This window comes from Pogoniulus pusillus, chromosome 21, assembly GCF_015220805.1.
Source record: "Pogoniulus pusillus isolate bPogPus1 chromosome 21, bPogPus1.pri, whole genome shotgun sequence".
NCBI lineage: Eukaryota > Metazoa > Chordata > Aves > Piciformes > Lybiidae > Pogoniulus > Pogoniulus pusillus.
Genome location: NC_087284.1, coordinates 4,177,898 through 4,201,478, shown reverse-complemented (window position 1 = coordinate 4,201,478; position 23,581 = coordinate 4,177,898). Strand labels below are relative to the sequence as shown.

General features: G+C 49.4%; 1 protein-coding gene across 1 annotated transcript in view; it reads right to left on the bottom strand.

The window, feature by feature from the left end:
• Positions 1 to 21,369, bottom strand: part of DAP (death associated protein) — a 53,186-nt gene extending 31,817 nt beyond the window's left edge. The window contains exons 1-2 of the mRNA XM_064160794.1: positions 21,161 to 21,369; positions 15,378 to 15,474 (exon numbers count right to left, since the gene is read on the bottom strand). Coding sequence (XP_064016864.1) covers positions 15,378 to 15,474; positions 21,161 to 21,215 — 152 coding nt within the window. The 5' untranslated portion in view covers positions 21,216 to 21,369. The remainder of the gene's footprint in view (positions 1 to 15,377; positions 15,475 to 21,160) is intronic.
• Between the last annotated feature and the right edge of the window lie 2,212 nt (positions 21,370 to 23,581).

Sequence of the window (23,581 nt, the reverse complement as noted above, 5' to 3'; positions counted from 1 at the left end):
CCAACCCTTTACCACAGAGCTCAAGGCCAGACCGTGGCACTTGGTCCAATCCTGCCTTGAACAGCTCCAGGGACGGCGACTCCACCACCTCCCCGGGCAGCCCATTCCAGTGTCCAATGACTCTCTCAGGGAAGAACTTTCTCCTCACCTCCAGCCTAAATCTCCCCTGGCACAGCTTGAGGCTGTGTCCTCTTATTCTGGTGCTGGCCACCTGAGAGAAGAGAGCAACCTCCTCCTGGCCACAACCTCCCCTCAGGTAGTTGTAGACAGCAATAAGGTCTCTCCTGAGCCTCCTCTTCTCCAGGCTCTCAACCTTACCCCAGTCCCAAGAAGAACGGAGGTTCAGCCAGGGGGGCAGGAAGCAAAGTGGGTTAGTCAGAGAAACGGAAGGTGAGGTTAGAGAGAGAGATGCAGCTCAGAGCTCTCCAGCAGGAGTTGTGCCTTATATATGTTTTGATTCTTATTCTTATAAATCTCAGCAAGCCTGTGAGGGAAGTAGACATCGGTGAGGCACTTGGTGCCATGGTGGATAGGGCTGGGGGATAGGTTGGACTGGCTGAGCTTGAAGGTCTCTTCCAACCTGGTTGATTCTATGGCTCTATGATTCTATCACCCTTGTTTTCCCTTTCACAGCCTGTAATCTAGACCTTCTCACCAAAACATTCTAGCTAGCTTCCATCTAGCACAATGGGAGATCCTCCAAAGTGCAGCAGGAGGAATAAATAATACATTAGCAACAGGACTGCAAGTTTTCTGTAATTGTGCTTGTTTTCAAGACACAAAGGAAAAACATAACATTGACTTCAAAGGCATTTAGAGGTCACTGAAAACATTTCACTGTGGGGAAGGAATCAGAGCCACCAGTACCATCAGCCTACGTCTGGAGAAAAGAGCAGAACGCAAAGCTCTACTCCTTAGAAGCTTTTGAGGTCCTGGCAGTTATTTTTTTCCCTCTTGTAAACAAAACTAAAATCTTTCAAACACACAAGCAGAACCATAGATGTGCAATGCTCAAAAGCAGGAAATTAATTCTACAGCAGTTTTCAAAGCAATGCTGCACTTTGGCCACAACAACCCCATGCAGAGATACAGGCTGGGGTCGGAGTGGCTGGAGAGCAGCCAGACAGAGAGGGATCTGGGGGTGCTGATTGATACCCACCTGAACATGAGCCAGCAGTGTGCCCAGGTGGCCAAGAGAGCCAGTGGCATCCTGGCCTGCATCAGCAATGGTGTGGCCAGCAGGAGCAGGGAGGTCATTCTGCCCCTGTACTCTGCACTGGTTAGACCACACCTTGAGTGCTGTGTTCAGTTCTGGGCCCCCCAGTTTAGGAGGGACATTGAGATGCTTGAGTGTGTCCAGAGAAGGGCGACGAGGCTGGGGAGAGGCCTTGAGCACAGCCCTACGAGGAGAGGCTGAGGGAGCTGGGATTGGTTAGCCTGGAGAAGAGGAGGCTCAGGGCAGACCTCATTGCTGTCTACAACTACCTGAGGGGAGGTTGTGGCCAGGAGGAGGTTGCTCTCTTCTCTCAGGTGGCCAGCACCAGAACAAGAGGACACAGCCTCAGGCTGTGCCAGGGGAGATTTAGGCTGGAGGTGAGGAGAAAGTTCTTCCCTGAGAGAGTCATTGGACACTGGAATGGGCTGCCCGGGGAGGTGGTGGAGTCGCCGTCCCTGGAGCTGTTCAAGGCAGGACTGGACGTGGCACTTGGTGCCATGGTCTGGCCTTGAGCTCTGTGGTAAAGGGTTGGACTTGATGATCTGTGAGGTCTCTTCCAACCTTGGTGATACTGTGATACTGTGAAATAAGAATGCTAAACTTCATTTCATCAAAAGCCTTCTAAGCAGCCTTCTGTGGAAGAATCTGTGGTAACCTTATTAGTGTCACTGTTGATATAAAACAGCATACACATGGCTATACACACTTTTCTCCTGGAATCATAAGTTAGCATGATCCAAGAAATAAAAGCAGCACAGAAGGACAAAAAAAACTAGCTCAGTTTACTGAAATTTCATTCCATCATTCCAAATACATCAGTAGTATTTTAACAAGCAAGCCAAATGGGGCTGCACATTAAATGTTCAGCTAATTTGTCAGTGCTCTGCAAAGCCAAAAGTCTTAATGCACTGCATGCAAGGAAGTTGGTTATTAGAGACAGTGACATGTGGCTTATTAGCAAATATTCTACCATGTTGCATGCAAAAATAAAAGATGCAAAAAAAAAAACCCAGCAAGGACAACTTTCAGATGTAATGCAAAGTACTCCTGATCATCCTTATGAGGATAATCAGAGAGCTGGAGAACCTCTCCTATGAGGGCAGAATGAAAGAGTTGGGGCTGTTCAGTCTGGAGAAGGGGAGGCTCAGAGGTGACCTTCTTGTGGCCTTCCAGGATCTGAAGTGGGCTACAAAAAAGCTGTGGAGGGACTTTTTAGGCTCTCAGGGAGTGACAGGACTGGGGGGAATGGAGCAAAGCTGGAGGTGGGGAGAGTCAGGGCGGAGGTGAGGAGGAAGTTGTTGAGCATGAGAGTGGTGAGAGGCTGGAATGGGTTGCCCAGGGAGGTGGTTGAGGCCCCATGGCTGGAGGTGTTTAAGACCAGGCTGATCTAGGGTAGGGTTTCCCTGGGCATGGCAGGGTGTTTGGAACTACATGATCCTTGTGGTGCCTTCCAACCCTGAGTGACTCTATGATAACAAATACCAAACAGTAAACAGGATTTATTAATGGATGTTCTAAACACAATAGGATGTGACATTCTTGGAGTGTAACTATCAGGACTGGAGGACAAGCTTATTGTCAACATTCAAGGTATTCAAGGATGCACACACTTAGTAGTGGAAATCTGCTTAATGAATTGTTTTGAAGACTTTCAGTAGTTTGAAATACTCTCAAGAGAGACAGTACAACTACAACAGAATCATAGAACCACAGAACCATAGAGGCAGAAGATGTCTGAGCTCTCCCAGAATTGCCTGGGAGCTTCCAAGAGCACAGATTCTCCACACAATGACACAGATCTGAGCAGCTCTCAGCCAAAAAAACCCTTTCATCTAGAGTTCCTAGTATTTGTGTCTTTGGAGACAGCTGGCATTGGTTTTGCAGTATGCTCACACTGGGTCAGTCTTTCTAGTCTTAATGTAAACAAAACTGGTACAGACAAATACTCCTGAAGTACCTAACTGTGCCATCATAGAGGTGGCTTCAAAGCAGCATTCACCAGGTGTATAGAACCATAGAATCAGTCAGGGTTGGAAGGGACCAGAAGGATCACCTAGTTGCAATCCCCCTGCCATGCTCAGGACACCCTACCCTAGGGCAGGCTGTCCACAACTTCACCCATCCTGGCCTTAAACACTTCCCTGGGCAACCCATGCCAGCCTCTCACCACTCTCATGCTCAACAACTTCCTCCTCACCTCCACTCTGACTCTCCCCTCCTCCAGCTTTGCTCCATTCCCCCCAGTCCTGTCACTACCTGAGAGTCTAAAACGTCCCTCCCCAGCTTTTTTGTAGCCCACTTCAGATACTGGAAGGCCACAGGAAGGTCACCTGGGAGCCTCCTCTCCTCCAGAACGAACTTCAGCTGTTCTATAGAAGAAAAAAAAAAATAGCCTAGCTTCTGGAGTGCTGCTTTTTTAATTTTTTAGTCAAAAAGAAGGCTTTAGAGAAAGCTTCAGAAAGCAATGACAAACACTCAATACTGAAAAAAAAACAAACCCAAAAAGCCCCAAACCAAACTCCATCTATCCTAAATATAGTTCCCTGCATTTGTCATTTCCCCAGAATGAAAGCTATCATTTGAGAAGACACCAAAACCCAGTCACACCCTCAGCATGTAGCATCATTTGGAAGCCTTCTGCTACTTCCCAATCCCAAAATGAGCAACTCAGTAACTCAGTCTGAGTGAATGCCTTGAGATTCAGGGAAGGCAGAACCCACCTGCTGCAAAAGACACCATGAAACCAAAATGCTGGCATTCTAGGACTGATTCCAGGCTGCAGTATGGGGTGCAGGATGAAGCATGCCACAGGGCTCTCAAAAACTGATAGCTAGCCCAGTGTTTACTTATGACTCTAACAATCTGGAATACATCTATCTATATTAAAAAGAAATCCATTTCAAGATCATTAGGGAAAACAACAAACCACTTTGATTGTACCTTGCAGCAAGGAAAGCAACTCCTCCTTGAATGTGTTCACAGCCCTAAGGTCATTGCATTCCAATATATTCTACAGAATGAGTCCCAGGGAAACTGAAACTCATCAGAACTAAGATTTGTGTGAATGTTGCTCAAGACTTTTTGACTAATCACCACTTATTTAACAAGATGTCAATGTTTGAGAGGCAATCGTTGAAATGCAAGGGGGAAATGAGAAGGCAGAAAACCTACTGCAGGCAAGAGGCTTTTATTAAATAACATAGAATCACCCAGGTTGGAAGAGACCTCCAAGCTCACAAAGTCCAACCTAGCACCCAGCCCTAGTCAGTCAATCAGACCATGGCACTAAGTTCCTCAGCCAGGCTTTGCTTCAACACCTCCAGGCACAGTGACTCCACCACCTCCCTGGGCAGCCCATTCCAATGCCAATCACTCTCTCTGACAACAACTTCCTCCTAACAGCCAGCCTAGACTTCCCCCACCACAACTTGAGGCTGCGTCCCCTTGTTCTGTTGCTGCTTGCCTGGCAGAAGAGCCCAACCCCACCTGGCTACAGCCTCCCTTCAGGGAGTTGTAGACAGCAATGAGCTCTGCCCTGAGCCTCCTCTTCTGCAGGCTGCACACCCCCAGCTCCCTCAGCCTCTCCTCACAGGGCTGTGCTCCAGGCCCCTCACCAGCTTTGTTGCCCTTCTCTGGACACCTTCCAGCACCTCAACATCTCTCTTGAATTGAGGAGCCCAGAACTGGACACAGCACTCAAGGTGTGGCCTGAGCAGTGCTGAGTACAGGGGAAGAATAACCTCCCTTGTCCTGCTGGCCACACTGCTCCTGATCCAGGCCAGGATGACATTGGCTCTCCTGCCCACCTGGGCACACTGCTGCCTCATCTTCAGCTACTATCTACCAGTACCCTCAGATCCCTTTCTGCCTGGCTGCTCTCCAGACACTCTGTCCCCACATGATGCAATGAACAACTCTGTTAGTGCTGCAGCAGACTGAGTAAAACTCTGACTGTTGCTAAATGATGATAATCTAATAGATGTTTTCAGTGGTGTATTTCATTCTCTCATGTATCTTCCTTCTTCTAGTACCAGTGTCCTGGAAGCAGTGAAGTGACATTCTCTCCTGTTTGGCCCAGTGGTCAACAAATGATAATTCTTTATTTATTTTAATATGAAACCATCTCACAGTTAGGCTCCCAATGCCTCTGAGGCAGGAGAAACTTAAGAGAGGGGAAGGTGCTACTTGGAAAGCTGGAAGCTCCTCCTTGGCACACATGGTGTCATTTTCACATACTTCCTACTCTTTTTCAGCTCACAGTGACTTCTCTTCAAACATAGGATTTTGGTTCTAAATACATGAATAGCATCTGGTCCTCTAGCAGCTTGTTCCAACGGAAACTGAAACCTTGAGCTTTAGAAATGCTGCCACTGTCACTGAACACTTCAAAAATAGAGATTTGGGCTTCACTGTCCTAATGAAAAGGACTCGATGGTACTTTTGAGGTTGAAAGTATTTGTGGTTTATAATGTCTATGGAATACCTGTTTCAACACTGTGCTTTCAAACGAGCAAGTGACCTTCATCTCATGTATCCCAATACTTCAGAAGGATGCCAAAGGAAAAGCACAAAGCAAAATGTCAGCACTGAAGATACTACCAAATCACAGAATCAGTCAGGGTTGGAAGGGACCACAAGGAGCATCCAGTTCCAAGGCCCCTGCCATGCCCAGGGACACCCTACCTTATATCAGGCTGGCCACAGCCTCAGCCAGCCTGGCCTTAAACACCTCCAGGGACAGCACCTCAACCACCTCCCTGGGCAACCCATTCCAGCCTCTCACCACTCTCATGCTCAACAACTTCCTCCTCACCTCCACTCTGACTCTCCCCACCTCCAGCTTTGCTCCATTCCCCCCAGTCCTGTCACTCCCTCAGAGCCTCAAAAGTCCCTCCACAGCTTTTTTGTAGCCCCCTTCAGATACTGGAAGGCCACAAGAAGGTCACCTGGGAGCCTTCTCTTCTCCAGACTCAACAGCCTCAACTCTTTCAGTCTGTCCCCACAGCAGAGCTGCTGCAGCCCTCTGAGCATCCTCCTGGCCCTGCTCTGGACATGCTCCAGCATCTCCACATCCCTCTTGTAATAACAGGGGCTCCAGAACTGGATGCAGTACTCCTGGTGGGGTCTCAGCAGAGCAGAGTAGAGGGGCAGATTTACCTCCCTCCACCTGCTGCAGCCCAGGCTCTGCTTGGCTTTGTGGGCTCCAAGTACATACTACTGGCTCCTGTTGAGCTTCTCCTCCAGCAGCACCCCCAAGTCCCTCTCCTCAGGGCTGCTCTCCAGCCACTCACTGCCCAGCCTGGATTGGTGCTTAGGATTGTGCTGACCTAAATGCAGAGCCATGCAATTGGCATTGTTGAACCTCCTGAGCTTGGCTTGTGCCCACCTCTGCAGCCTGTCCAGCTCCCTCTGGATGGATCTCTGCCCTCCAGCCTGGCTGCTGCACCACACAGCTTGGTGTTGTCAGCAGACTTGCTGAGGCTGCACTCAATGCCTCTCTCCATGGCACCCACAAAGATGTTGATCAAGATTGGTCCCAGGACTGATCCCTGAGGGACTCCACTTGTCACTGGCCTGCACCTGGACATGGACCCACTAGCTGCAGACATTGCAGTTTACCACACAGATGTGGAATGCCACGCTAACTAAGCTGTGCCACTCACAACATATGACCTCCCATCTATTTTCCTCTTGCATAAGACTAAGCAGAGAATACAAATTATAGCCTTGCATTCTTTTACAATCTTCTTACACCAGCTTGGCTGACAGTTCATCTCAGCTTCCCAACTCATTTCTTAAGACAGCATGCTTCTTTGGGAACAAACCTTGCTCTTGCTGAGCTGGATAGAGTATCATCTGTTCACTCTGAGGGAAGGAAATAGCAGATTGGGTTTAGGTCCTTCACACAGGCACACAGTACTTCAGGATTAAGGAAGGAGTTATCTGTCTAATGTCATAACTAGCACTTGCATTGATGGATTTATCAACTTACTGCTTCAATCATCAGGAAGTCCTGGAAGCTTGGAACAGCCTTTCAGAAAGCTCACAGCTTCCTGTATAAAAATGCTTCATTCATAATCTCTAGTTTTTTTCTCCTCCATTCCTTACATTCACAGATATCTTCACTTCTTAAATGGAGATATCCACAGCCTCTCTTCCTGGCTTCCATTCTGCATTTAGAAATTAAGATTACATATTCTATGATCTGTACTTAGAGTTAGATCTATAACCACATATGCATTTGATATGAGGTTGGTCTCTTCTCCCAGGCAACCAGCAACAGAAGAAGGGGACACAGTCTCAAGTTGTGCTGGGGGAGGTCTAGGCTGGATGTTAGGAGGAAGTTGTTGTCAGAGAGAGTGATTGGCATTGGAATGGGCTGCCCAGGGAGGTGGTGGAGTCTCTGTCCCTGGGGGTGTTGAAGCAAAGCCTGGCTGAGGCACTTAGTGCCATGGTCTAGTTGGCTGGATAGGGCTGGGTGCAATGAGGTCTGCCCTGAGCCTTCTCTTCTCCAGGTCAAACACCCCCAGCCTCTCCTCACAGGGTTTGTGTTCCAGGCCTCTCACCAGCTCTGTTGCCCTTCTCTGGACACCTTCCAGCACCTCAACATCTCTCTTGAATTGAGGGGCCCAGAACTGGACACAGCACTCAAGGTGTGGCCTGACCTCCCTTGTCCTACTGGCCATACTCTTCCTGAGCCAGGTCAGGATGCCATTGGCTCTCTTGGCCACCTGGGCACACTGCTGCCTCATCTTCAGCTACTCTCTATCAGCACCCCCAGGTCCCTCTCTGCCTGGCTGCTCTCAGCCACTCAGTCCCCAGCCTGTAGTGCTGCTTGGGGTTGTTGTGGCCAAAGTGCAGAACCCTGCACTTGGCCTTGTTCAATCTCATCCCATTGGCCTCTGCCCACCCCTGATACTGCAAATCTCACTCCAGCATGCATTAAGAGACTTCTAAAAAGCCCCAGGACTCTAAGTAGCCTACTTACTCCAAATATTTTCCATGACAGCATACAGTCCTGAAAAAGTTCACTTTCTATTCAAAACTTACTTCTAATTTTATGTTTCACCTTCATCTAGCATCACAAAAAAGAAACTCTTTTGGCAGTAATCAGCAAGACTGTCAATCAAAACTGCAACCAAATCTAAAAACCAAATCAACACAAGTCTTAAGCAATTACAGAAGCATAGGAAAATCAATACCATATTAGGCCACAAGATCAGCCAGCCAGTATCCTACCTCCAATCATGCTGATCAAAATCACTAATCCCAGCTCACAGACACGATTGTCACTGACATTTTGACCACAGTGGTGCCCCAGCTTTGAATGCCATGGAGTTTTTTAGTTATAGTAAGCCAAATTATGTAACCTTTTCCCTTCTTTTATTGAGTCAGCTCTATACAATTACAGTATCACAGTATCAGAGTATCACCAAGGTTGGAAGAGACCTCACAGACCATCAAGTCCAACCCTTTACCACAGAGCTCAAGGCCAGACCATGGCACCAAGTGCCACGTCCAGTCCTGCCTTGAACAGCTCCAGGGACGGCGACTCCACCACCTCCCCAGGCAGCCCATTCCAGTGTCCAATGACTCTCTCAGGGAAGAACTTTCTCCTCACCTCCAGCCTAAATTTCCCCTGGAGCAGCCTGAGGCTGTGTCCTCTTGTTCTGGTGCTGGCCACCTGAGAGAAGAGAGCAACCTCCTCCTGGCCACAACCACCCCTCAGGTAGTTGTAGACAGCAATGAGGTCTCCCCTGAGCCTCCTCTTCTCCAGGCTAACCAATCCCAGCTCCCTCAGCCTCTCCTCGTAGGGCTGTGCTCAAGGCCTCTCCCCAGCCTCGTCGCCCTTCTCTGGACACGTTCAAGCATCTCAATGTCCTTCCTAAACTGGGGGGCCCAGAACTGAACACAGCACTCAAGGTGTGGTCTAACCAGTGCAGAGTACAGGGGCAGAATGACCTCCCTGCTCCTGCTGGCCACACCATTCCTGATGCAGGCCAGGATGCCACTGGCTCTCTTGGCCACCTGGGCACACTGCTGGCTCATGTTCAGGTGGGTATCAATCAGCACCCCCAGATCCCTCTCTGTCTGGCTGCTCTCTAGCCACTCCGACCCCAGCCTGTATCTCTGCATGGGGTTGCTGTGGCCAAAGTGCAGCACCCTGCACTTGGAGCTATTGAACCCCATCCCCTTGGACTCTGCCCATATGCAGACATTCCTCTTAAAGCAAAACTGTATTTATATTGGATGTTGTGATGGTTTGAGTATTACCCCACACACACATTCTTATAAAATCACCCAGACTAGACTCAGCCAAACTGGAAATGAAGGAATGAAGCTTTATATATACAGCTTAGCACAATATACAGGCATATACTTGCACAAATCTATACAGTTATACACAAATTAAAAGTAACACAGAAACACAACACCCCTCCCAGAAACAATCAGTCCCCAGGAGGGCTCCTGACCCAAACCCCCTTGCCCCTTCCCCCTCCCACTGTTCCTTCTTTCAGACATAACCAGACCAACCCACATATATCTCACATGATAAATCTGGAGATCTGAGGTGAGATGTCAAAGAAATTGGCAAGGAGGTTAGAGGAAAAAGGGGTTAGGTGGATTAGAGAGTTAAAGGCAGAGTCAGACACAGAAGGAAGGCACAGCCAGAAGTGAGAGCTGAGCAGTGTGTGAGCAGTGAGTGCCACATCTGTATTTTAACTAGTTGCATTTCTCAGCAGAAGAATGGATGATACAGAGCACAGGTTGGGTTTTTTCTTCCTTCTCACAGCTAAGGATTTAATTTCTCTCAGTACAATATTTCAATTAGTCTCAAACCAGCACAGATGTATAAAAATCATTCCTGTTAGCACTCAAGGCTGAGAACTGACTTGTAGGGAATGTTTAGATCTGTACAAGTATCATTTTAAGGGACCACAAATCACCATTATGTCAAGTTAGAATACTACTTCATGAAATAGTTGACTGCCACAGCAATCTTAGTTTAGGAAACAGAACTGAATAAAAACCTTTACAGAGTAAATTGCAGTAATTGGATTGCAAGTTGATAAACAACTAAGAAAAAAAAGAAACACCAAAGAAGATACGAGGATGCTCAGAGGGCTGCAGCAGCTCTGCTAAGAGGACAGACTGAAAGAGTTGGGGCTGTGCAGGCTGCAGAAGAGGAGGCTCCCAGGTGACCTTCTTTTGACCTTCCAGGATCTGAAGGGGCCTACAAAAAAGCTGAGGAGGGACTTTTTAGGCTGTCAGGGAGTGACAGGACTGGGGGGAATGGAGTAAAGCTGCAGGTGGGGAGATTCAGAGTGGATGCCAGGAGGAAGCTCTTCAGCATGAGAGTGCTGAGAGGCTGGAATGGGTTTCCCAGGGATGTGGTTGAGGCCCCATGGCTGGAAGTGTTTAAGGCCAGGCTGGATGAAGCTGTGGGCAGCCTGATCTAGGGTAGGGTGTCCTGAGCATGGCAGGGGGACTGCAACTAGGTGATCCTTCTGGTCCCTTCCAACCCTGACTGATTCTATGGTTCTATACACCTGGTGAATGCTGCTTTGAAGCCACCTCTATGATGGCACAGTTAGGTACTTCAGGAGTATTTGCCTGTACCAGCTTTGTTTACATTAAGACTAGAAAGACTGACCCAGTGTGAGCATACTGCAAAACCAATGCCAGCTGTCTCCAAAGACACAAATACTAGGAACTCTAGATGAAAGGGTTTTTGGCTGAGAGCTGCTCAGATCTGTGCCATTGTGTGGAGAATCTGTGCTCTTGGAAGCTCCCAGGCAATTCTGGGAGAGCTCAAACATCTTCTGCCTCACTTTACTGCCAGTTCCCCTTCTCTGTCCTCAACTAAATCTGCAATGAGATTAAAATAATCACTCAATCATTCCAACCTCCCTCTTCACACACAGAAATTACTCTTCTCTGTTTTGATACTTCCACATCATTGTCAGCTGTCCTCATCATCTGATACCAATTGCTCAAAAGGCCATTTGCTGGTTTTGACTTTGAATGCAATAGGGAGTATAGAATTATAGAATCAACCAGGTTGGAAGAGACCTCGAAACTCATCCAGTCCAACCTAGCACCAAACCCTAGACAATCAACCAGACCATGGCACTAAGTGCCTCAGCCAGGCTTTGCTTGAACACCTCCAGGGACAGTGACTCCACCACCTCCCTGGGCAGCCCATTCCAATGCCAATCACTCTCTCTGACAACAACTTCCTCCTAACATCCAGCCTAGACCTCCCCTGGCACAACTTCAGACTGTGTCCCCTTGTTCTGTTGCCGATTGCCTGGCAGAAGAGAACAATCCCACCTGGTCTCCTCTTCCCCAGGCTGCACACCCCCAGCTCCCTCAGCCTCTCCTCACAGGGCTGTGCTCCAGGCCCCTCACCAGCTTTGTTGCCCTTCTCTGGACACATTCCAGTATCTCAACATCTCTCTTGAATTGAGGAATCCATAACTGGACACAGCACTCAAGGTGTGGCCTGACCAGTGCTGAGTCCAGGGGAAGAATATCCTCCCTTGTCCTGCTGGCCACATTGTTCCTCATCTAGGCTAGGATGCCATTGGCTCTCTTGGCCACCTGGGCACACTGCTGCCTCATCTTCAGCCTATTAGAGTAGAGACTGCATCATATAAGCATTACTACCCTAAAATGGCAATGAATGAAAAAAAAACCTAGAAAGAAAAAAAAAAGACACTCTCTGCATCTATTAGAAAGGGAACATAACATAACCAGCTAGCAGAGAGCAGAAAGAACACACATACTCTTGATGAAGCAACTAGAACAGAATGCTAGTGCCCTCTTCTTCCCCCTCTGAGAAAGCTCTCCCAGTCTCCTGGTAAACCCCTCATCATAGGCATGAGAAAGACATTAGAAGTGCACCATGCATCACCAGAAGCAGACACAGAAAATGCAGCACAGCAACAGCAGACATGCTGCAAACGTAATGGGATTTTGACAAACAACAACTTTATGTAGTGTGGCTTGTGGAGTTTGCTTACCCTGTCCATGGAAATAGCTTCTTGCTCACATCTACAGCCTGTATAACCACTGGAGCTGCAAGAGCATTCCCCCAGAGCCCTACAACAGGCACACTAAACCCATTCCCTCACAGACACAAAGGTTTCTCAGCTCTACCAGGAAAACAAGTTCTCTCAGACCTGTACACCAACTGGCAGTTTTGTTCTGTATTCCACAGAATCATAGAATCAAGCAGGTTGGAAGAGACCTCCAAGCTCAGCCAGTCCAACCTAGCACCCAGCCCTGTCCAATCAACCAGACCATGGCACTAAGTGCCTCATCCAGGCTTTGCTTGAACCCATGCTGGTTCCTATCTAATTATAGTCCTTATGTCACTCCTGCCAGTTTCTTTCTCAAGTGGATTAAAACAAAGAAACAAAAAGTTCAGCCCACGAGTTTTGATTTAATATTCAAGTTTGAGAATAACTTAGAATCATAGAATCAAGCAGGTTGGAAGAGACCTCCAAGATCATCCAGTCCAACCTAACACCCAGCCCTATCCTGTCAACTAGACCATGGCTGTATCACAAGTGACTAACACAGACCAATATTGTATCCTCCATAAGAAAAATCAAGGTGAAGAGTGCATGCTAAGTGCTTATTTTGACAATAAGCTGATCAGGTTGTCAAGGGAATGGATTTTATGAGGTGCAACAGCTAACACTGACTAGTTAATAAGGTAGCTTTAGAGAGCATTAAAATTCCTCCTCTCTCTCTAAAGCATAAAAATTGTTCCCAGACTTGCTTTACAACATTAATATGCAGGGCATATTTGTTAGCACCTTAAGATCAGGAGGGCACTCCCCATTTTGATCATGCTGTTGGCTAGACCTTGTTTTGCACTGTGGATTGGTCTCAGGTCACCAGACCTGGACTTTCACCAGACCTGCACTCTCTGCAGATAACGCTAACCCAGAATATGCAGACCAAGGCAACACCTAAGACGTATCAGCAAGGATTGGCCCTTTCAGATTATGTAATCTCCAAAATACACATAGTGTGGAACATTAAGTCCTCAGCATCGACTCTTTCCTGCTAAAGATCTGCTTCCACTGTGCCACAGCACCTGATAAAGCAGGCACTGACACAGCCACCAGTATCAAGGTTAAATTTTAACTTCCACCTTGTGCTATTTGAGCGAGAAGGGAAAACAATCTTGTTTGAAGAGAGGCCTAAAGCAGATTCCTATATCCTAACATAGGTTTAGATCTATGACCAGGCCTAAGAAGATCTCTCCTTTAGACCATAATGAGAATCCCTTGCCATAAGGTTGGTAAGCCAAGGAAATTTAAGAAGAAGCTAAGAGAAAGGAGGAGGAGAGGAAGTATTAATTACTACAGTGTTGGTCTTCCAAAGCAACTACTACACATACTGAAGCCCTACTTCCCAGGACGTGGCTGAAACATTGTCTGCTAATGGGAATTAGGGAGCCTATCTCTTGATTTTCCCTGCTTTTGCTTTCAGCCTTTGCTTTTGCTTTATTGAACAGCCTTCATCTTGACCCAGAAATTTTTCTCAGCCTATTTTCTCTCTCGTAAAGTGGCTTGGTGGACACCTGGCTTTCAGACAAGGTCAAACCACATCAAGCATACTTTAAATAAAATGATCATCATCATCACAGAATCAGTCAGGTTGGAAGAGACCTCCAAGATCAGCCAGTTCAAACTATCACCCAGCCCCAGCCACTCAACCAGACCATGGCACTAAGTGCCACATCCAGGCTTTGCTTCAACACCTCCAGGGACAGCGACTCCACCACCTCCCTGGGCAGCCCATTCCAATGCCAATCACTCTCTCTGCCAACAACTTCCTCCTAACATCCAGCCTAGACCTCCCCCAGAACAACCTTAGACTGTGTCCTCTTGTTCTGTTGCTGCTTGCCTGGCAGAAGAGACCAACCCCCATCTTGCTACAGCCTCCCTTCAGGTAGACAGCAATGAGGTCACTCCTGAACCTCCTCTTCTCCAGGCTAAACAACCCCAGCTCCCTCAGCCTCACTTCACAGGTAGTAGTCCTGGATACAAATAAAATTGGCTAAAATTAGCTAGGAGAACTGCCTGCTTGTCTTCCTGCTTTTGCTTCTATACAGCAGTTACTTGATAAATCTAGTTAAAATTACTAACTGCTGTCTGTCTTCATGTCCTCCACCACTTGACCTGCTAGACTCCCACCGAAAATAAAAGCAGGTTGTAGTAATAGCATTTATTTTTGCTTGTCTTTTCAAAAGCACCATATTGTCAAATACTTTGCAGAGAAGGGACTGCAGGCCAACGGGTAGAAGGATCACAGGATCACAGGATGTTAGGGGTTGGAAGGGACCCAAAGAGATCATCAAGTCCAACCCCCCTGCCAGAGCAGGACAATCCTATCTAACACAGATCACAGAGGAACACATCCAGACAGGCCTTGAAAGGCTCCAGAGAAGGAGACTCCACAGTCTCTCTGGGCAGCCTGTGCCAGTGCTCTGGGACCCTTACAGTAAAGAAGTTCCCCCTTGAATTGAGGCAGAACCTCCTGTGCTGCCATTTATACCCATTGCTCCTTGTCCTGTCCCAGGGAGCAGTGAGCAGAGCCTGTCCCCCCCTGCTCCTGGCAGCCCTCAGATACTTATAAACATTTATCAAATCCCCTCTCAGTCTTCTCTTCTCCAGACTAAGCAGCCCCAGGTCCTTCAGCCTCTCCTCATCAGGCAGTGCCCTCCTGTCCCCTCATCATCCTCATAGCCCTCCACTGGACCCTCTCCAGCAGATCCCTCTCCCTCTTAAACTGGGGAGCCCAAAACTGAACTGGAAAGTCTCCAGAGAAGGAGACTGCTAAAGGACTGCACATCTCTCAGGAATCACCCAACGCACAGCAAGATCACCTGGTACACAGATTGACAGCCCAACCATTGTGTCCAAATGTGCCTAGCAATGGTTCTGCATAGTTTGGAACAGCGTTCAGAGACTTTAGGAAAGATGATGTTTTACTTTAATTGTAACTTTCTACTGCTTTAAATCAACTTTATGATACAGAACCAGCTGTTACTGTTGGTTTGCTATCCACCACTGACTGGTGATAAGGTTCAGTGTCATGGACATTCCCAGTAGCACATGCTGCAAATCAAAGCACTCACATGCTAGTTTCCCAGTCTTGGTCATCCTTATCTTTTTCTTCTTTGGCATCGGAATTGTGGGGATGTTTCTGCACGATCCGCATCCCGCCAGCTTTCACTGCAACGACAATCAGAGACACAACACAGCTCAGCCAAGTAACGTCTTCAGGGTGGACCCCTGCAAAGGGTTAACACTTCAGGGGGAGTAACCCTGAACCTGATCCTAGGGTCTTGACCCCTCCCCAGGGGTGGGTCTGAACACCACCAGGTGATGGCTAGCCCACTCCCCCCCTTCCTGTCCCATAAAGGCAGGGGGTCATCTTGTTCCTCTCTCTCTCTGCCTCACTCTCTACATCGCTCCCTGTACAGCATCTGTTCCTGGTTTCTCTACCATGTGGTCATCATCCACGAAGCCCCCCAGTTTAGGAGGGACACTGAGATGCTTGAGCGTGTCCAGAGAAGGGCGACGAGGCTGGGGAGAGGCCTTGAGCACAGCCCTACGAGGAGAGGCTGAGGGAGCTGGGATTGGTTAGCCTGGAGAAGAGGAGGCTCAGGGCAGACCTCATTGCTGTCTACAGCTACCTGAGGGGAGGTTGTGGCCAGGAGGAGGTTGCTCTCTTCTCTCAGGTGGCCAGCACCAGAACAAGAGGACACAGCCTCAGGCTGTGCCAGGGGAGATTTAGGCTGGAGGTGAGGAGAAAGTTCTTCCCTGAGAGTCATTGGGCACTGGAATGGGCTGCCCGGGGAGGTGGTGGAGTCGCCGTCCCTGGAGCTGTTCAAGGCAGGACTGGACGTGGCACTTGGTGCCATGGTCTGGCCTTGAGCTCTGTGGTAAAGGGTTGGACTTGATGATCTGTGAGGTCTCTTCCAACCTTGGTGATACTGTGATACTGTGATACTGTGAAGGGGACAAAGCCACCATCACAAACTCGGGTTGTATTTATACATTTTGTATTTTGCTATTCTTCCTTCCCTATACCTTCTGTAAACTTCCCTACCTCAGATACCTCTTTTAAGTTATTGTTAAACTTTTTACCTTCCAAATCGAGTGAGACTGATTTACTTGGGTGTGCTTATTTTGCCTCTCTACTTCTAACTCCTTTCTTTTGGAAAAGGAGGGAGGAGAAGGAAGGGTACTCTACAAATTGTTATTGGTTCTATCAAATTTATCTGAGTCTCTGGGAATTTAAATTAGAACCAAGACAACCTTTCCTCTGCTCTCCCCCTAATATCTGGGAAAGTAGTTTAGTAGGGGCCCAAAGTGTTTAAAAGCAGCAAGCCTGGGAAATAGCTGCTTTAGGACTGCATCTGCTATCCTCTTTCACATCACACTGTGTCTCCTCATCCTGAGAAGCTGCAGCACATTTTGCCACCTGCTCTCAGTACTGTTTTAGAAAACTCATCTCCGTTTTAACTCTTCCCCCTTCCCCACCAACTTGCAGCTGTCAGAAGAAACAGAGGCAATGGCTTGCATAGCACTACAGGCCACAAACATTAAATACTCCCACAAAACAAGAAGCAGTAAAGAACTTGTCACTTAGATGTTTGTGCTAGTTTGAGCCTAGATAGAACGTTTTGGTGAGAACTAGATTACAGGCTGTGGAAGGAAAACAATGGTCTACCTCACTCAAAGTACTTCTGCTGGGGAACTGCCTGAGCTGCATCTCTAACCTAACCCCTCTCTGCTGTTTGACTAATCCACTTTGCTTCCTAACCCCCTGGCTGAACCTCCATTCTTCCTTGGGACTGGGGGTAGGGGGAAGGTGAAGGGGTGGTTGGGAGCCCCTCCTGGGGACTCAGGTTTCTGAGAGGGCTGCTGTGTTTCTGTATTACCTTCTACCTTGTCTATTTCTGTCTATAACTGTATCTACTCTAAATATCTGCTTGGATATTGATCCAAGCTGTAAATATAAGCTTCATTCAATTTCCAGAGCTGGCTGAGTCTAGTCTGGGTGATTTCCGAAGTGTGGGGGGGGGCAGGTAACACCCAAACCATCACAGCGTTGAAAGTTGCATCTATAAGAACAGACACAGCAATAGGACAAGGGGACACAGTGTCAAGTTGTGTCGGGGAAGGTCTAGGCTGGATGTTAGGAGGAAGTTGTTGTCAGAGAGAGTGATTGGCATTGGAATGGGCTGCCCAGGGAGGTGGTGGAGTTGCTGTCCCTGGAGGTCTTCAAGAAGAGCCTGGCTGAGGCACTCAGTGCCATGGTCTGGTTGACTGGCTAGGGCTGGGTGCTAGGTTGGACTGGATGAGCTTGGAGGTCTCTTCCAACCTGGTTGATTCTATGACTCTATGATAATAATTGTATTTATACAAAGAGGTACTTTGTGAACAGTACAATCAAAAGCAAAGTTCAGAAGAACTGTTAACTTGCATTTAGCACAGAAAGTCTTGTTTTGCAAAGCATTAAGCATTTATGGCATTTCAAATCCTAACTGTGATTTGGTTTTAGAAATTAGGCAGCTGTGAAAGCATCCCTTTGAAACACAAAGCAAGAAGTGACATTCGTCACTTTTCCCCTCCACAACTAAATACAAAATAGAAACCAAGCCAGGCCTAACACCATTCCTGCTGCTGCTAAACAGAGCTAAACAGGCAGGCTGCTGTTGATATGGCCTCTGTTTTCATAATCATAGAATCAGAGTGATTTGCCACTGGAATGGGCTGCCCAGGGAGGTGGTGGAGTCACCGTCCATGGAGGTGTCCAAGAAAAGATTGGTTGAGGCACTCAGTGCCATGGTCTAGTTGATTGGATACAGCTTGGTGCTAGTTTGGACTGGATGATCTTGGAGGTCTCTTCCAACCTGGTTGCTTCTATGATAGAATCAGTCAGGGTTGGAATGGACCACAAGGATTACCTAGTTCCAACCCCCCTGCCATGGGCAGGGACACCATACCCTAGATCAGGCTGGCCACGGCCTCATCCAGCCTGGCCTTAAATAATGTTCTTTTATGGGTTGTTTTTCCTTAGTTTTAGTCACTGCCATACCTGCTGACAGGACAGCACAGGATAGAATAATGCATCTTGTTAGCTAATTGGATGGGTTATGCTGCCATCGGCAACCTACATCAGAAAACCACTACAGTAGTCAGGAGTCAATAAAAACACCTACAGGTGAGCTGGTTTGTGCTTCACACTGCTGTGACACCAAAACTCTGTGGATACCTTCAGCAGAGATGTCACAGCCAGAGCAAGCAGGGCGACAGGGCAGTAGCTGGAGGAGAGATATGCAGCTTGTCAGTGTGGCTAGGGGAGGCTGTACTTTCAACAGCCCTTCTCTGCCAAGCCACAGAGGCATTTAGACACCTCACAGAAGTTCAGTGTTAATCCAGAAGCCTAGGAATAGTTTTAGTTTTCAATTCCTAACCAGAACATAGAATCATACAATCAACCAGGTTGGAAGAGAACTCCAAGATCATCCAGTCCAACCTAGCACCCAGCCCTGGCCAATCAGCCAGACCATGGCACTAAGTGCCTCAGCCAGGCTTTGCTCCAACACCTCCAGGGACGGTGACTCCACCACCTCCCTGGGCAGCCCATTCCAATGCCAATCACTCTCTCTGCCAACAACTTTCTCCTAACATCCAGCCTAGACCTTCCCTGGCACAACTTGAGACTGTGTCCCCTTGTTCTCTTGCTGGTTGCCTGGCAAAAGTTGTTGGCATTGAGAAAATGCTTCCATTTAACCAATAGGTGTGACAAGAGCTGATGCCATGACAAGGGAGGCTGAAGAACTGGGACAGTTATGCTCAGTCAAGAGATCAGCTTAACTGTACTGCTGAACTGTATTTGTCATGCAAAGCAGAGCTGTTATTTCTCACTTCTATTACCTATTTAAACGAATTCAAGGACTTCATTATGAAAAGAGAGGAATTCATTGGTGTTCAAAAAAAAAAAACCAAACCAAAACACTTTCAAATTTAGTTTTAAAGCTCATGAATTGGTTTGGACATAAAACTAACCACCCTGTGAATTAAGAATTTCAGCTTTTTCTTATTATTATTATTAAACACTTGGGAAAAAAAACCCAAATAAATAAACAAATCCCACCACACAAAATGCCATCAAACCAACTATTCCACCAGGAAACACTCTGGAAAGTCGATGGCACAAAGCCTAAAATTTCATATTTGGTTTTGAGCTGTAAAATAGACGAAAAACTAACAGTACATGAAGGAACTACCTAACTCAGACACTGCAAGTAACCAAACTCTACCCATGTAGAGACAGGAACTGCTGCGTATGGACAGTGGCAGCTCAGTGCTGCACTCACAGGAGAAATGCAGTTTGTAACAGCATCACAGTATCAGAGTATTATCAGGGTTGGAAGAGACCTCACAGATCATCAAGTCCAACCCTTTACCACAGAGCTCAAGGCCAGACCATGGCACCAAGTGCCACGTCCAATCCTGCCTTGAACAGCTCCAGGGATGGCAACTCCACCACCTCGCCGGGCAGCCCATTCCAGTGTCCAATGACTCTCTCAGGGAAGAACTTTCTCCTCACCTCCAGCCTACATTTCCCCTGGTGCAGCCTGAGGCTGTGTCCTCTCATTCTGGTGCTGACCACCTGAGAGAAGAGAGCAACCTCCTCCTGGCCACAACCTCCCCTCAGGTAGTTGCAGACAGCAATAAGGTCTCCCCTGAGCCTCCTCTTCTCCAGGCTAACCAATCCCAGCTCCCTCAGCCTCTCCTCGTAGGGCTGTGCTCAAGGCCTCTCCCCAGCCTCGTCGCCCTTCTCTGGACATGCTCAAGCATCTCAATGTCCCTCCTAAACTGGGGGGCCCAGAACTGAACACAGCACTCAAGGTGTGGTCTAACCAGTGCAGAGTACAGGGGCAGAATGACCTCCCTGCTCCTGCTGGCCACACCATTCCTGATGCAGGCCAGGACGACACTGGCTCTCCTGGCCACCTGGGCACACTGCTGGCCCATGTTCAGGCAGGTAACCCTACCATCCGCTGCTCTGCTCACCCACGGGCACACAGCAGTGGGTGGAAGGTGGTGGAGCTCCTTCGCTGGGCAGCCAGCAAACAGCTTTGCTTACTTGTTACCCTGCCAGCCTTTGGGAGCACGCAGCCACCCCTAGCACTCGCTACCACCGGCGAAGCAGATGCACATAGCACTACTGACTTGCTGTTTGCCTTTTCACGCTCAGCTCGCAGTGTGTTGCCAAGAGCCACGCAGGCTGCGACGTGACCCGGGACTGTCCCTTCCCCTTTTCTGCCTTTATCAGACCAGGGGTGGTTTTATAGGCCCTCAGCACCTTTCGAAGATGGGAGGACTTTCCAGACAAGGACCACGCTCCTTCCAGCACCAGAAGGGAAAGATGCCAAACAGTACAAACTTAAGGAGGGTTTGTCTGCAACCACTGGCTGCACCTGGGACAAACAGGGCGAGGAGTGCCTGCCCCGTCACGAAGGCTGCCAGCGGGCAGGGAAAGCTGGGGGTGAGCAGCAGGCAGAGGGTACAGGCACCCATCCCGTTGCCGGAATGCCGGAGCAGATGTGCTGGCGGCCGGCGGCAGCGCAGCAGATTCTCGAGGAAAGCACCCCGGGCGCACAGCCGCCAACAGCGGGACGCGCCCGACACCGCCCTCGCCCTCCTCGGCCGCAGCAGCCCTCCGGCTGCCGCACCCCGGCGACTTGGCAGGGAACTAGCGCCCGGCCAGCATCTCCCGGAGGCGCTCGGCGACCCCCCCGCCCCGGCCCCGCGGCTGCCCATGCCACCCTGGCCCTCCCCGGCCCATCCCCAGGGGTGGAAAGAGAAAGAGCGGAGAGACGGGGACCGGCGGCCGTACCAGCAGGAGGGTGTCCGGCCCGTGTCTCTGCTTTCTCTTTGGGAGGCGAAGACATTTTTACTGTGGCAGCGGCCCCCGCACCGAGCACTCGCACCCTGCCAACGAGCAACGACCAGCGCCCAGCCTGCCCTGCGCTACCCGGCGCGCCCCAGCTCCCGCCCTGTCAACGTGGCCGCCAGGCGCCGCCGCCAGGACGCGCCCACTGCGGGCGTGCCCGCGCCGCCGCCTCCCGCTGGCTGGCGAGCCGCTGCCAACCGGGAGCGCGGAGCCAGCCCCGCCCCGTACGGGGAGGACGGGGCCTGGCGAGGGGAAGGATTATCGCCAGCGCCCGCCCGCCCGCGTAGAGGGGCTGCGGAAACCTCCGTTGCCGCGCCCGGGGAGCTAGGGCGGCTGGGAGTGTGCAGCTCGTTCATTCCCGGCTCCGTGCTCGCTCTGCTTTGCGGTCCGCTTTTGTCGCGACCTGCGGTTGTATTGCTCCGGTTGTTTACCTGGAGCGGCTGGGAGTGTGCAGCTCGTTCATTCCCGGCTCCGTGCTCTCTCTGCTTTGCGGTCTGCTTTTGTCGCGACCTACGATTGTACTGCTCCGTGCTCGCTCTGCTTTGCAGTCCGCTTTTGTCGCGACCTGCGGTTGTATTGCTCCGTTTGTTTACCCGGAGAGGCTGGGAGTGTGCAGCTCGTTCATTCCCGGCTCCGTGCTCGCTCTGCTTTGCGGTCTGCTTTTGTCGCGACCTACGATTGTACTGCTCCGTTTGTCTACCCGGCGCGCTGGGGTTCCTCGTTTCGTCTAGTCCTTTTTGCACTGCTCAAGCTGAATTCAGCGTTGGGAAGCTGCCCCCCCTGCTTATGCTTGCCTTTCGTTTCCTTTTTTTCCTTCCCCCTGAGCACTAATGAATTCGTCTGATTTTATGGACCTAATACCTGGAACAGACTGCCTTTAAATTCCCGTTTAGATACAGGCTGCTTGGGGACAGAGTGGCTGGAGAGCAGCCAGGAGGAAAGGGACCTGGGGGTACTGATAGACAGTAAGCTGAAGATGAGCCAGCAGTGTGCCCAGGTGGCCAAGAGAGCCAATGGCATCCTGGCCTGCATCAGGAACAGTGTGGCCAGTAGGACAAGGGAGGTTATTCTGCCCCTGTGCTCAGCACTGCTCAGGCCACACCTTGAGTGCTGTGTCCAGTTCTGGGCTCCTCAATTCAAGAAAGATGTTGAGGTGCTGGAATGTGTCCAGAGAAGGGCAACAAAGCTGGTGAGGGGCCTGGAGCACAGCCCTGTGAGGAGAGGCTGAGGGAGCTGAGGGTGTGCAGCCTGCAGAAGAGGAGGCTCAGGGGTGATCTTATTACTGTCTACAACTCCCTGAAGGGAGGCTGTAGCCAGGTGGGGTTGGCCTCTTCTCCCAGGCAACCAGCAATAGAACAAGGGGACACAGTCTCAAGTTGTGCCAGGGTAGGTCTAGGCTGGATGTTAGGAAGAAGTTCTTCACAGAGAGAGTGATTGGCATTGGAATGGGCTGCCCAGGGAGGTGGTGGAGGCACCGTCCTTGGGGGTCTTCAAGAAAAGACTGGATGAGGCACTTAGTGCCATGGTCTGGTTGATTGGATAGGGCTGGGTGCTAGGTTGGACTGGCTGATCTTGGAGGTCTCTGCCAACCTGTTTGATTCTATGATTCTATGAACACATGCCACTTCAAAGGGTGTTTAATTGCTATGACACAAGGGCAGAGGCAGTTAGCGTGATTCCAAGCGATGTGTGTGTACCCTTCACACAATACTTTTCATTAGTGACTAATTGGCGGTTCACATCCTCCGCTTTGCCTTGTTCCGCCAGACCTCATCTGTGTGAAGCAGCGTGGCTCATCTTGCCTGTGCTTCAGCCCTCACCACCTTTTACTTTAAAAGCACAGTGCTGATCCACATCGATTTAAGGAGTTTTTCGAACGCCTTAACGTTTCCCAAGTGATGTGGGAAGGCAGGGAGCATGGTATCTGAAACTGTGTTAGCAGCAAGGTGAAACCCCGCAGGCGACTCTGTGTGTGTGATGGTCAGATGTCGAACCCTGCAGAAGTGCTGTAATAATGCTGCATCCCAGCTATGCTGTGGGGAAATTGATGCTGCAACGTTTTAGCTGTTTGCTGTTGTTCTTTGTTACAGTGATATTATTCATATCATAGGGTCACAGGACGTCAGGGGTTGGAAGGGACCCAAAGAGATCATCAAGTCCAACCCCTCTGCTATGGCAGGACAATCCTATCTAACACAGATCACAGAGGAACACATCCAGACAGGCCTTGAGAGTCTCCAGAGAAGGAGACTCCACAACCTTTGGCCACAGCAACCCCATGCAGAGATACAGGCTGGGGTCGGAGTGGCTGGAGAGCAGCCAGACAGAGAGGGATCTGGGGGTGCTGATTGATACCCACCTGAA